Raw genomic sequence first — 12,540 nt, 5'->3', positions numbered from 1 at the left:
ACTTGAATGTGTCCCTGGATCGCGAGGCCTTTCTTACACTGTTGGCCACTACTATTTATCCTTCAGGAAAAAAAAAAAAAAAAAAGATTGAAAGGAAATGATGAGAAATCAAATCTTATAGGCCTGCGGTACAGAGTCTTCCTCTCATTGTGGCGGTCTATGGGGCTTTCCTTTATGTTCAATTTGAGTAAATCAATTTTGGCTGTGTGGCTGAGGGATGCCAATCTCTCTTTGAGCCGCTCATATGTGGAACGGCCAAATAAGAAACGAAGTCCGCGGCGTTCTAATTTCAACCAGTTTCCTTTCTTTTCATGCACAACTGTGAAAACCGCGATTGTTGCTTAATTGCCGCATTAAAAGAGGTTGCGCACGACAGTTGTACGAGCTGAAATAATAATACCGCACCAGCCCCAAAAAATTCTGTCATCAAATGGTGCTTGAAAGCTGAAATAAGTTGCGCACACACGGACGCACACATAATAAACTAAATAATTTCTGTGCTCTACTGAGGCGCAAGCAGTCTAAGAAAATGTTTCAAGCAAGACTGGAGATGATGAAAAGCTTCTTAATAGGCACATTGATTTAAGATGGGGGGGGGGAAAAAAAGTCCAACAAGCTCCAAAGAAATGAGGAAACAAAGAAGCAGAACTGTCGGATGTGAGGAAAAAGAAAATATGGCAGCTTCAAAATAATATGGTTTGATAAGATTATTGGAATTGCACTGAATGAATGGGGGAAAAAAAATGTGATTTTGTCAGTGAAAAAATGACAACACAGGTTAGCACAGCGTCCACCTCAGTTGAGTTTTGAGAAGAAGTGGAACAGCCGCAGTATGTTGTAGAACAGGGGTAGCTCGGTCTACCCTCGCGTTTGCGCTAATCCATCTGGGGTGCCTTTGAAATCTAATTTGCAGAAGCTCCATTTCCATCACACCACTCTCTGAGAGCCCACATTGTTAGGGACGCACATTCAGCATAAAAAGGTGACGACGCCCCTCCCCTCAAAAAAAAAATGTCGACCCTCGTTAAAGTGCATTCATCCCCCGGAGCATAACGAAAGACAAAATACATAAGAGAGGTAGCAATAATTGTCAAACACAAGGACGCATTTAGATACCAAGGATGCCGACTCAGCACCTTGCTTTTCTCTACCTTGTCCTATCTACATTTGCACGGGTGCACATTTTCTTCTCAATACCGCCACTCTTACAATAACGAGACACGGGATGACGGAAAGGTGACACCAGCCCGATCCAAAAACCGAATCGACCGAGTCGAGAACAAGTCAGTCATACGACCGGAAGCAAAGGATTGCGGGGACATAGCGGGAAGCGTATGGCGAGATCTCACGTGGTGTGAAGCGGAGTAAAAGTGTAGCAGATGTCGGCGTGCGCTGTCGATGCATAATGTATAAGGTACAGCCACCTGATGGCCCTACGGGCTGGGGCACGAACTCGCTAATCACCTCCTTAGTGGCCAATTACTCGTGTACTGTATTTTGCTAGACCGGTACATCAATAGAAAAAATAAATAAAATAGTCGGTGTTACACACAAACTGTAAGTAAATATCAGCACTCACTGTACTAAATATAAAGATACTGCTTTTGGATTTCAACTTTCAAATCACCACAACACACACAAAAACACGCTTCAAGTCTATGTTGTGCGAGTGTGTGTATGTTCCCCACAGATGTCGTTATATTGATCCGATGCCATTGCGAGAATCGATAGTGGCAGGGAGACAAAGACGATGGGAGCCAAACAAAGGATGCCAAAGCACAAAGCGTGACTCGCTCTCTTTTCCGCTTGCTTGAAATTACAAATGGGGAATGGAACCGCTGCACATCCGTCACCCGTCATCAGGATACGAGCGGCTCGACAAGCTGGGTGATCGATGACATTTAAGGCAGGAAAAGAGATTTTCAACAAAACGTACAAAGCCAAGCCACAGGGAGCCCTCCCCCCCCACCCCTTTCTCTCTTCAACAAGGTATATTTACATCCATCCATCAACCTTTGAGCGCGTTGGCACAAAAAGTTGTCAATGTCAGCAGAAATGCGGAAGCGTGCTGACGCAGGGGCACACAAAAAGACGCAGCGCTGGCTGTCGGCACGGCGCTGACAAGACGGCGCGCCGACGTCTATCTGGATCAATATTGTGACAAATAAATCAACAAGAGGATAGCATTGACTAATCTTTGCCCAAAGTGGAGATGGTTGCGATTAGAGCGCGTGCACTACACAGAGTTGAGTCTGTAAGAGAACGCCGATGACAGGAGGATTGGAAAACGTCACTGATCACTTGTCACGGCCGTCAGTTGCGCAGCTCCACTTAAGTGAAATCCAAGATCTTCGCTCAAATCCATCACAATAAAATGATAGTCAAACAATCCCGTTGGTACATACCTCTGGAGCTCCTTGACAGACATTGAGATCTTCAGGTTGTGTCCCAGAACGTGGAGCGTGGTGAGGATATCGGCCCATTGGACCATTTCGCCCAGAGGACCCCCTTTAAGCACCTTGGGGCTGAAAACGTCGCCAGACTCCTCGGTTAGAAACCCGACGTGGATTAGGATCTGTCAGAGGGAAACAGGGAAATAGTCACTAATATAAAATCATATATATACATATATATATATATATATATATATATTTTTTTTTTATATAAAACAGCCAACTGTCTATGAAACATTGGACAATGCACGTGTGTGTGTGTATGCGCATAAGTAGCAATTGTCAAGCTCCAGCTGGCGTGAAAAAAGAAAAAAATCCCCAGATTTAATAAGCCGGCTATATTAGCTCATGCTTCATAAAAAAAAAAAGGATAAGTGAAATTTAATTACAGTCATGGTGGCAGATGGCAAGAGTGACAACCCGTGGCAGCAGCGCCATTACTTTTCACACTCGGCCGCAATGACGCCACAAAAAGTGGCAAAGTCGTTCCTCTTAAGAAAAAAAAAAAAACGGCCACGTTACCTCTTCAACTTGCAAAGGTGTTACCCGGGCCGTGTGCGAGTGGCTTTAATATGCGGCATCCAAGCAGCAAATAGATTTGATAGAAAGCCCGCAGGATCAAACCTGGGAGCTACTGGCGAGCGCCGTCTCACCCCGCCGCCTCCAATCACAAACACATTTCCACTTGCGATGACTGTGACCAAACGCCTCAGACGGCACGACGCAAACGCCCCGACATCTGCTTGCCAGATAGCGCTGGCTCATTGTGAGCCGTTTAGGCTCTTCGGAGCAGCCATGATGGGAGAGCAACAAAGCCCTTCAGTGTAGCGCCAGAAAGGCAAACATCAATCACGGTGAGAGCCGACGTTGGCTACACTTGTTGACAAACTTTCGGGACGAGATTGCGCTGTAGGGAGATGCAAAATGTGGGCTTGTTCATTCATCTTCTGAACCAAAACCTCATCAATCTACAGCGTAGTGAGGCATTCAATCTAAAATTGTAATGTTTTCAAAAAGTTTTTTTTTTTCCCCTCAACTTCAGCCTTCAAATGACACCGACCCAAGTGTCATCATGGCTTAAGTAGTTTTTAATGAAGGCAGCAACCACACCCCCCCATCCCCTCTTTATTCGCTCCATTCAGTCATCCTTAATCCATTTTCTACTTTGCCTTCCCTACGACCTTCTCTTGTCCTCTTTTTTTCCCCTCCTCTGGCACCACTACAGCTTGGTGCCTTCCCTCATAATCGCAATCACCATCAATATCATCGCCGTCGTCATCCTTCGTGACCTCCTTTGGTTTCATTGCTCATCTATCTTGGAGTCTTTTTTTGCTCTGTCTCATCTTCACAATGGGCCTCTGGCATGTGATATGTACAAGAGCCAAAATTAGATCATTTTAACACTTGGGTGCTTTTTTTGACTAATCCACTTGAAAACAAAATCCGATTTTAGCCGACATGTAGGTCTTGCAAGAAGTCAGAAAGCTGTGATGAGTGACAACCTATTATTGTTGTTGTTGTTTTTTTTTTTTTAGTGATCCATCTTCCTTGCTACCTTTTTTTGGTCCCTCCAGCGATGCTCCAGCTTAGCGTTGAGGCGGTTGGCAGCCGTCGTCCACTGCGGCGCGAGACGTCGGATTCTACGCTTCATGAAGCTCAGAGACTCTTTTCCCGCGCCAATCTGGTCGAGTAACATGGACAGATCTGTGCGGAAGGCAGCCTGGTAACAAGGAAAGACGGAGGAAAAAAAATATAGTGGAATCAACACGAGGTGGAAATTACATTCTGCCAAGTGGAACAAAAAAAAACTACCCAGCTCAACATGTATCTTGACCTAATTAATTGTTATCACACCGCTACTTGCACGATGATCAAAGAAAGCAACTATGGTTTTATTAGCTAACTAATGGCCTAGCTGGTGTAAATTTAACAGGCTCTGAATTATTATGATTATATATTTTTTTGGTCCCACTTCATCCATAAAGCTTTTCCCACCAAACTGGTCTGGGCACTGTATAAGTACAATGTTTGCGCAATAAGAGGGGAAAATGACAGAGGGGGGGTGAACAGCGACCCCTGAGTCAGCAATGAGGAAAAATAGAGCGGATGATGGATGGATGAAGCGTGTGTAATTAGTAGACTTTGAATAGGGTCAGATGAAAGTGAACTACTGTGAAGTAATGGGGACAGAGCGCTCAGACTCTCCTGAGCATAAGCTTCAGTATATGTTTGCCCTCTTCTTGTTTGGAGTTGGCATGATGGATGACTTTCAGTCTCTGCCGCCTGGTTAAGGAGGTGTTACGACCATAGCAAGGTTACCAAACACACGACGGGGCTATTTAACATATTTTGATGGACACGATGGCCAATACCAGTGGAAAAACACAACGGCGCCATTTTTCACGATAGATAACATTTGGGCCGGCAGCTCTGGCGGGATTATCACCAAGACAAAAAAACTTGAAGGTATGAATGCAAGAGCGAATATCTAAGATAGCCAAATGTTTTATTCATGTACGGACTTCTTCTTTCGTTACAATTTATATACTTCACTTGCTACATTACTGTAATTGGAATTCACAGTCAAACAGCTTTCACAAATGATGTAGTCATGAACTCAAAACAGTACTTTAAGTCTTTCTTGCATAAAATTAAACACGAGTGTGACGAAGTGTGAGGCGAGATACAAATGCTACGATCAGATAGCGTCTAGTGCCTTTCATGCTTTTCTTCCGAAGGCATTGTTGCCATGTTTAATTTAGTTAGTCATGCCGTTCACAGAGTCCTTCAAGGCTTTAAAAGCGTGTTGAACAGGCTTCAACATTTCACAATTTTTTGGGACCCAGAACAAAAAAACAAAAAAAATGGTGTGGTTTACATACTCACAGGCCTCTTGGTGCCCTTGGGTTGCTGGACTTGCTGGGGGCTGGGCTGGCTACTGTGGTTCCTCCAGGTCAGCGGGGGGCAGAACCACTCTACTTCGCTCAGGTAGACGAGGAAGGAGCAGTCGGAGCCGTCGACACCATAGAAAGCATAGCAAGGGTCAGAGGTCCACCGTGCTCGCATCCACTGAAGACACAGACGTAAAATGTCAATGGCGCATTCTGGAGTGGCGTGACTGGCATACTTACAAATCAGTTTTTTTTGGGAGGGGGAATTTAAATGATGTGTAAAATGTATCTCTATTGTTCAACCTACAAACCAAAACACAATATACTATGGAAAGGCAACACAAGGGAAAGAAAAATATTTGTTGCTATTGAAGCCTCCAAATTCACAACAAATTAGATTAGATATCAAAAAGCCAATGTAACCGGTGCTGCAGCTTGCTACCTGCCTGGCTGGAAGTTGATTGAATATGAATTCATCTGATAAATAATGTGTACAAAACCCGCAGGGCATGTGGATTACAGTGACCATGGATGGCAAGGACAGACGTCGGCCAGACAATACTGAGATAATCTCTGTTAAACCTTTTAATCGTTCTATAGCCCTGGTTAAAAACTAAACTAATATCATTAAGGGAAGGGACATGGGATTCCATCTAGGAAAGCAAAAGGGATTATTAACAATTGATGCAGTTCCTTTGACTAACAGTCAAAATCCAAATGGAATCAAAATTGAAACTTACATCCACTTTTCCAGGACACTCTGGGTAGCGGGGGTCTTTGGGTACTTCGCACTGGCTTGATGTTCCATCTCTCAAAGCTGCAAAGACAAACATTTGGCCTTGACCTAGCGTTTAGCAATACTAGCCAGAGAAGTGATCAAATCTAAATATTTGGGGGTTTCTTTTCCTATGGAAACTATTCTCGGCTATTTGCTTAAAAAAAAATAAAAAAAAATAATAAGAACTTAAAAAAAAAAAATCTTTATATGACTGGCACCACAAAATGTTATCCAGGCTCAGGCCAATAGGAAAGTAGTAGTTGTCATCAAGAGGATATATAAAAAGTCTGCACGGCATTGTTCAAATGACGGCTTCACAACCCCGAAGACACCAAGTCTTTGAAATGAATTCACTTCTCTTACATTTGCGGCTTCATTAGTTCATAAGCTCCCAATGTTAATACGGACAGATCGACGTTAATGATCCATACGGCAATCAATCATCTCCAGACTGCTCTTCGGCTCATGAAACAGGCCATTTTACAACATGGCCGCAGAAACGCTTAGCGTGTCGCAGATTCAGTTTTGCGGGTGGACAGTGAGGATAACCTGCATGCAGTTGACCTTGACCACGTGGCAGCGGCTCCGTGCACGTTGCTCAGCGGAGCTTACGCCGCAGACGTTCTCCGGTTACGCCAGCAGCGAGTGCGGCCAAACGCACGCCGTTCACTGCTTCAGTGATTTGGTTAAATGCCTGCTGCTGCTGATAGAAAGACAAAGAAAGGAACTGCCCTTCTATATTTTCCCTCCTCTCTCTCTCTCTCTCTCTCCCTAATGAAAGTGAAACATTACTGCAAATAAGTCTTCCCCCAGGCTTTTCTTCATTTACAGAAATAAACATGCACTTTCAAGACAAGGGTATTCACAGGTCAAATCTATTTGGTAACCCAAAAAAGCTCGACCAGCAAAACACATTTACGAGAGTTTGATTCATTAATAAAGCTGAGTTTTAATGCGAGTTTAGCTATGATAAAATGCTAAAGCTCCGCGAGACAGGTTTTGTTGAGTTATCCATCAACGGAGTCATAAAACAAGACTGAAATCAATTCGGAACTCCCGTGCGGACATTATATTTTCCCTGCCATTTATATGCACGTTGCGTACGGCACGGTGCTCCTTGAATGACGACAGGTTGATACGTTTAGACTTAGAAGATAGCTACTTCATTGTACCTTTGCCTTGCAGGATGCTGGTTTGCAGTATCTGCTCCACTCGGACTGCCATGTTGGAGACATTCTGAGCAATAGTCTGGATCATCTCCATGAGGCCGGCTGGTTGAAATCTGCGGATGCACACAAACGTCAGCTTAAATTGTATTCGGCCAAAGCTAAATTTGAAATATACAGTAAACACATCAAGTCTTGCTACAACTAGCAACACAAACTATGAAACAATTTCATATATTCAATCATTTTACAACATTTACCCCGAATAAATATGAGGGACTTGCTAGAAGCACTTAGCATTTTTGCTTCTTTTATGAAGTGACACAAGAGACAACGATATAAAAATTGTGACTAGCGAACCACAAATAGGCGCAGTGCAAATTATATTTAGTAACAGTTGAATACAAAGTCACAGTTGCACAAACTCCGAGCACGACAGTAGAACAGGAAGTGACATTTGCAGGTACATTTATATGCTGCTTAATGTCCTGTAGCTGAAAAGCTCATTAGAAAGTTTGTTTGCGCTGCGGCAATAACAACACACTTTCCACCCTTTAGTATACGCAAGTGGTGGATTTTTTTCCCCTCTTATGGGTCTAATAATGATTTATTGTCCACGTAAAGTAGATTTGAATTCCATTTGGGTCGGACTTGCTCATGCCTCGTCGCCTGCCACGTTTCTTGCCACATCCCCCCTTCTTCTCTCTTCATTTTGAACATCTCAAACAGATGTACAAGTGTTAGTGAAGGATGCAAATTGGTAAACACTTGGTTGGAGCGTGAAATAGAAAGGACCTGGGTTGCCACTTCTTCTGCCATATGATAGAACTCCTCATTCACAAGATAAGATGTGTTGAATAGGTGGTCTGCGTGGATTCTGTGACAAAGCGTTTTTTTTTGTTTTTGCATGGTTGAATACGGTGCAAAAGTCAAGCCCTCATTATTGCTCATGCCTGTTTCTGCCGCAGTGGCCATTACCTCCCTGGTAATGACTTGTTTTCGCGGGCACTGTATTGTTTCTATATCCATCGTCTAATCGGCAGATGCTTTTAATCCTCATTCCTACGTCAAAAATGCGGCGTGATCACAAATCACTCACAACGATACAATCGATTGTGTATGCATGTGTGGGCAGGGCGATGGCCAGCAGCAGTCGCATGAATGGAGTCGAGATAAATTCTAGCTGCCGAAGTATGCCTGCCAGGAGACGGCCTTTGTGGCTGTAAAGAAAATAAAGTTAGCCGACATCACTTATTGTGGGATGGCATCTACCCGGTCAAACATGCAGAAATGAATGGGCTTTTATTTCTTTATTTTTCTTTTGTATCGAGCAGACAAACTGTGCCCAGAGCGGTCTGAACAACGAGCCATTAAGTGACGTCACGGTTTGCTTCTTTAGACAGCAAACTGTTTGGAACGGAATCAACAATGTCGCTGAGAATGGCAGCCGAGTAGAGCGTGCTCGGTTTTGCCTCAACTGCTTTAAGCCGCGATTAATCAACAAGCCCATTCCACATGAAATGTTTGCAATTTATTTTAGAAACACAAAAGAAGAACATTAAGGTTGTCAGGAAAAACTTGATGTCGTGCCTAGTATTCATTCATTGTCCTTGGCCTTGCTGTCCTAATACTTTTGCACCCATCTCAAACAAAACATTTATCGCAGCCATTTGTGTCATCGAAAGATGTTTGGCTTGGGTTCTTCTTTAGTTGTGCACATTTTTAAAGCCCCGTACAGTTTTAAACTATGTTACTTTATTAACTTCTATTTTCTACCAACCCTGCTCGCCAAATTTAATCAACAATTTTGATTTTTTTTTTTCCCCCCAGCTGGTACAAGTGGTGCGCTGGCACAGCATTATATTATGAGGAAAAAAAAATAAAGATCTTGTGTGGTCTATAAACAAACAGTCCAATGAAGAAATTGTTAAATAAAATGTAGCAAACCTGCACAAAAATGATACAACCCAATTAACACATAGGTGTCAAACTAAAGGTCCGGGGGCCGGATATGGCCCGTCACATCATTTTATGTGGCCCGCAAAGATAGATTGTGCATCAACTTTGTGTCAATGCTAACATCACACATTGTTTTCACTTCTAAAAAATACATAGATATATTGCTAATATTTTTATTACAATTCTGCTTTTTTAAAATATTTGAACTGTTTGTACTAGTGTCAAATTAGTTGTGTAGTCTACAGCATCTATCGCAAAAACGATTCCCAGTTTTCTTTGGCACTCCAAAGAAAACTGACTACCCATGCCGAGCGAGTGTGTTGCGTGAAAGCAGTCACGAAAAAAGGAAGCGAATCAAGCGTCAGCAAGCGAAGCACCACAGGGCACAACAACAAACTGCCCCTTTTCATTTAGAGGATAACAATGGGGTTGGACTCAAACGACAAATTAAGCTCATCAAAGAATGCGAGAACATTTTTTTTGGAACAGCTGCACGACCAATGAAGCCAGTCGCATTTTATAACTAGAGCACAACAACAACAACAAATCAAGACGAGCCGGAGAATGAGAACGTGCGTTGGAGTAAATGAGGGAAAAGAAGCTGGAGAAATAGGAAATCAATGAGCATAAGGAAAGTCTCTATAGAGATAGAAGATGAAAATGCCTTTTCATATTCGACTTTAAAAATATATATATAAACTGCCCCACCCCACCTCCTCTCTTTCTCTCATCTAATGAGCTCATCCTTTTAAGAGCGAGAGGATGGTCGGTTGGGCAGTACCGCATCACTGGACGCCATCCAGCACGAGATTTCCTACCCATATCACTCACGACACAACCTACTTCTTTCAAATGTGCACAGAAGAAACGTTCATTTCACATTTTCTAATGTAAATACTGCGTGTGTGAATATATATTTTGCATATTATTGGTTTTAGTTTTTATTTTGTAAAGTCCCTGTAAAGTGAAATCACAGATCTGTTCCTAAATTCATTTTTAAAAACAATTGCTGAAACCGGGCATAGACTAAGAAGAAATGTCAAAAACATTTATTTTAGTTTTTATTTTGTAAAGTCCCTGCAAAGTAAAATCACACATTTGTTCTTAAATTCATTTTTAAAGACAATTGCTGAAACCGGGCATAGACTAAGAAATGTATAAAGCATTTATTTTTCTAGTTTTAACGATTGTACTTTAGTTTCAAGGAAAGATTTTACACTGATGATTAAACTGTTTGACCATGAAACAGATTAGTTCCAGTTTTAACTGTATCCGGCCCAAAAGAAATTCTTTAGAAATATAGAACATATTGGATGATATAAAGGTTGTTAGTGAGCGAGTTAAAAAGAATCGGAAAAAAAAAAAAGTCAAAGAGAGCAAATCCCGCAGGACAAACATGCCGGGTTAATAATAATAAATACAGCGAGTCAAGCTAACATTATTGTGCCGCCATTGGTCATTGTTATCTCTCCTCCGCTTTTCTTCCCTTGTTTTTTCCTCCCCTAATGAGCGACTGCCCTGTGGGTAACTCGCAAGCGGGCAGCCTCAGACATCCAGTCCAATTGGCCGCTACACGGCGCCATGTCAGGCGCCGTGAAGCTCAAGACTTTTGCCCGGCCGGCCGGCCGGCACGAGCGCATCTTTCTGGGGGAAACGTGTGCCTGACTGCTCCATTTCTTTTTTTCTTCTTTTCTGTGAGTATTAGTAAACGTGCGCTTGAGACTTGAGTGTCCAAGTGCGGCCATTAATTCTGTAGGCTGCATACTCAATCAATTCACTGTCGGTGCCCTGGTCGCATGCCCGGACTGAATTCATTAACGCATTAGTTGGAGTATAACTAATGGAAGATCATTACAGTGGAACGTGGAAGTGGACCTTTTTATTATAGGATTTTTAAGTTCAAGTCAAACAAAACGGAAAGAAAAAGGAAAGGAGAGTAATGCATTTGGTGTGTTTAATGGCACCTTTCAATTGTGTTTTAACTACTCTCTGAGTTCAGCAACAACGGGCCAATTCTATGCATAGGAAATGAGGATGGCTGCAAAGGGACAAAGCTGAGGAAAAAGTCAGCCTGGGTCAATAGAAGATGGAAATTCTAATGGACACTTTATAGTAAAATGCAGCAGAAAAAAAATAGGATTACATATATTTTAAAAATATTTATTTGTATTTTTATGGTGACATTTTGAACTATTGTTTGTAAATAAAAACAAACTTGGGGTCAATATACATTCCCAGCAAATTATTAGAGAACTTAACTGTCACATCCAGTTAGATGAAAAACCTTTTCAACCCTGATTTAACTATTGTCAATAGAAATCCAAATGTATTTATCTGAGCTGAAACGTGATTAAGCGAGAGGCAACTCTGGGGATGGACGCACAATATTGATTTGGTGTGTTTGACCCCAATTTGATATCATCTACCAACCTTTTTTTTTTTTTTACCCTTTCTCGTTTGCTTGGGCAAGACAGAAACTACATATCGATTCCTTTTAACAGTTCCATGCGCACACGGTGACAATAAGCACACTTCCACATACCTGGTCGAAGAGCAACTGTGCTTCCTCCGCATTAAATAGTCCATTAGTAGACATTGATTGCAGTTAACACCAATGCCAGACTGTATTAATTGCTCCATTCTTCCGTTTGAATGCCTCTGCGCCGATGTGAAGCTGAAAGCTTATCCAGGATCACTTAACAAGGTTTTGGGAATGCGTGGGAGATTGTGTCAGCATGTAGCGCGTCGGTACTCACTCTGTTTAAATGCAAACGGGCGCGTGGAATTAAAAGACGATGAGAAGGCAGAATTGGAGCACTGAAAGGAGATGCCCTTGGGTGGGCTGAGGCTTTATTGTCATTATATAGTATTTTTCTTTGAGATGAATACTTTTCAGCCGACTGACTGAAATATTTTACATTTTTTTATTATATTAAAAGGTTTAATGTATTTATTTATTTATTTTTCATCAAAATTTGAAATCTCAGGTCGAGTATGAACTTAATTTTTTGTTTGAGATTACTTTTCAGCCTCCTGACTAAAAAGATTTTATATTTTTTTACTATATCAAAAGATTTTATGGATTTATATATTTTTGATTAAAATGAGAAATCTCAGGTAGAGTTTTAACTGTGAAATTGTTAGCTCATGTCGCTGTTAGCATCTATCGCAACAATGATTCCCTGTTTGATTTCCCAGTTATGCGTACTAGGCCGAGACAAACCTAATTTTGGAAATTTGGGGTCAGGCTGCTCTGGTTATCAAAGAAAAGAAACTGTGCGTCGTCTGATTGG

General features: G+C 42.0%; 1 protein-coding gene across 1 annotated transcript in view; it reads right to left on the bottom strand.

Moving 5' to 3' along the window:
- Window positions 1–12,540, bottom strand: part of LOC147057113 (alpha-1,6-mannosylglycoprotein 6-beta-N-acetylglucosaminyltransferase B-like) — a 39,291-nt gene that overhangs the window by 12,306 nt on the left and 14,445 nt on the right. The window contains exons 5-9 of the mRNA XM_085912693.1: window positions 7,295–7,404; window positions 6,085–6,161; window positions 5,340–5,522; window positions 4,009–4,173; window positions 2,406–2,575 (exon numbers count right to left, since the gene is read on the bottom strand). Coding sequence (XP_085768819.1) covers window positions 2,406–2,575; window positions 4,009–4,173; window positions 5,340–5,522; window positions 6,085–6,161; window positions 7,295–7,404 — 705 coding nt within the window. The remainder of the gene's footprint in view (window positions 1–2,405; window positions 2,576–4,008; window positions 4,174–5,339; window positions 5,523–6,084; window positions 6,162–7,294; window positions 7,405–12,540) is intronic.

The sequence above is a fragment of the Syngnathus leptorhynchus genome, chromosome 5 (assembly GCF_054491065.1).
Source record: "Syngnathus leptorhynchus isolate UIUO chromosome 5, UIUO_Slep, whole genome shotgun sequence".
In the NCBI taxonomy this organism is placed as follows: Eukaryota; Metazoa; Chordata; class Actinopteri; order Syngnathiformes; family Syngnathidae; genus Syngnathus; species Syngnathus leptorhynchus.
The sequence above is the reverse complement of the archived record's forward strand: the minus strand, read 5'-3'. Positions and strand labels throughout refer to the sequence as shown.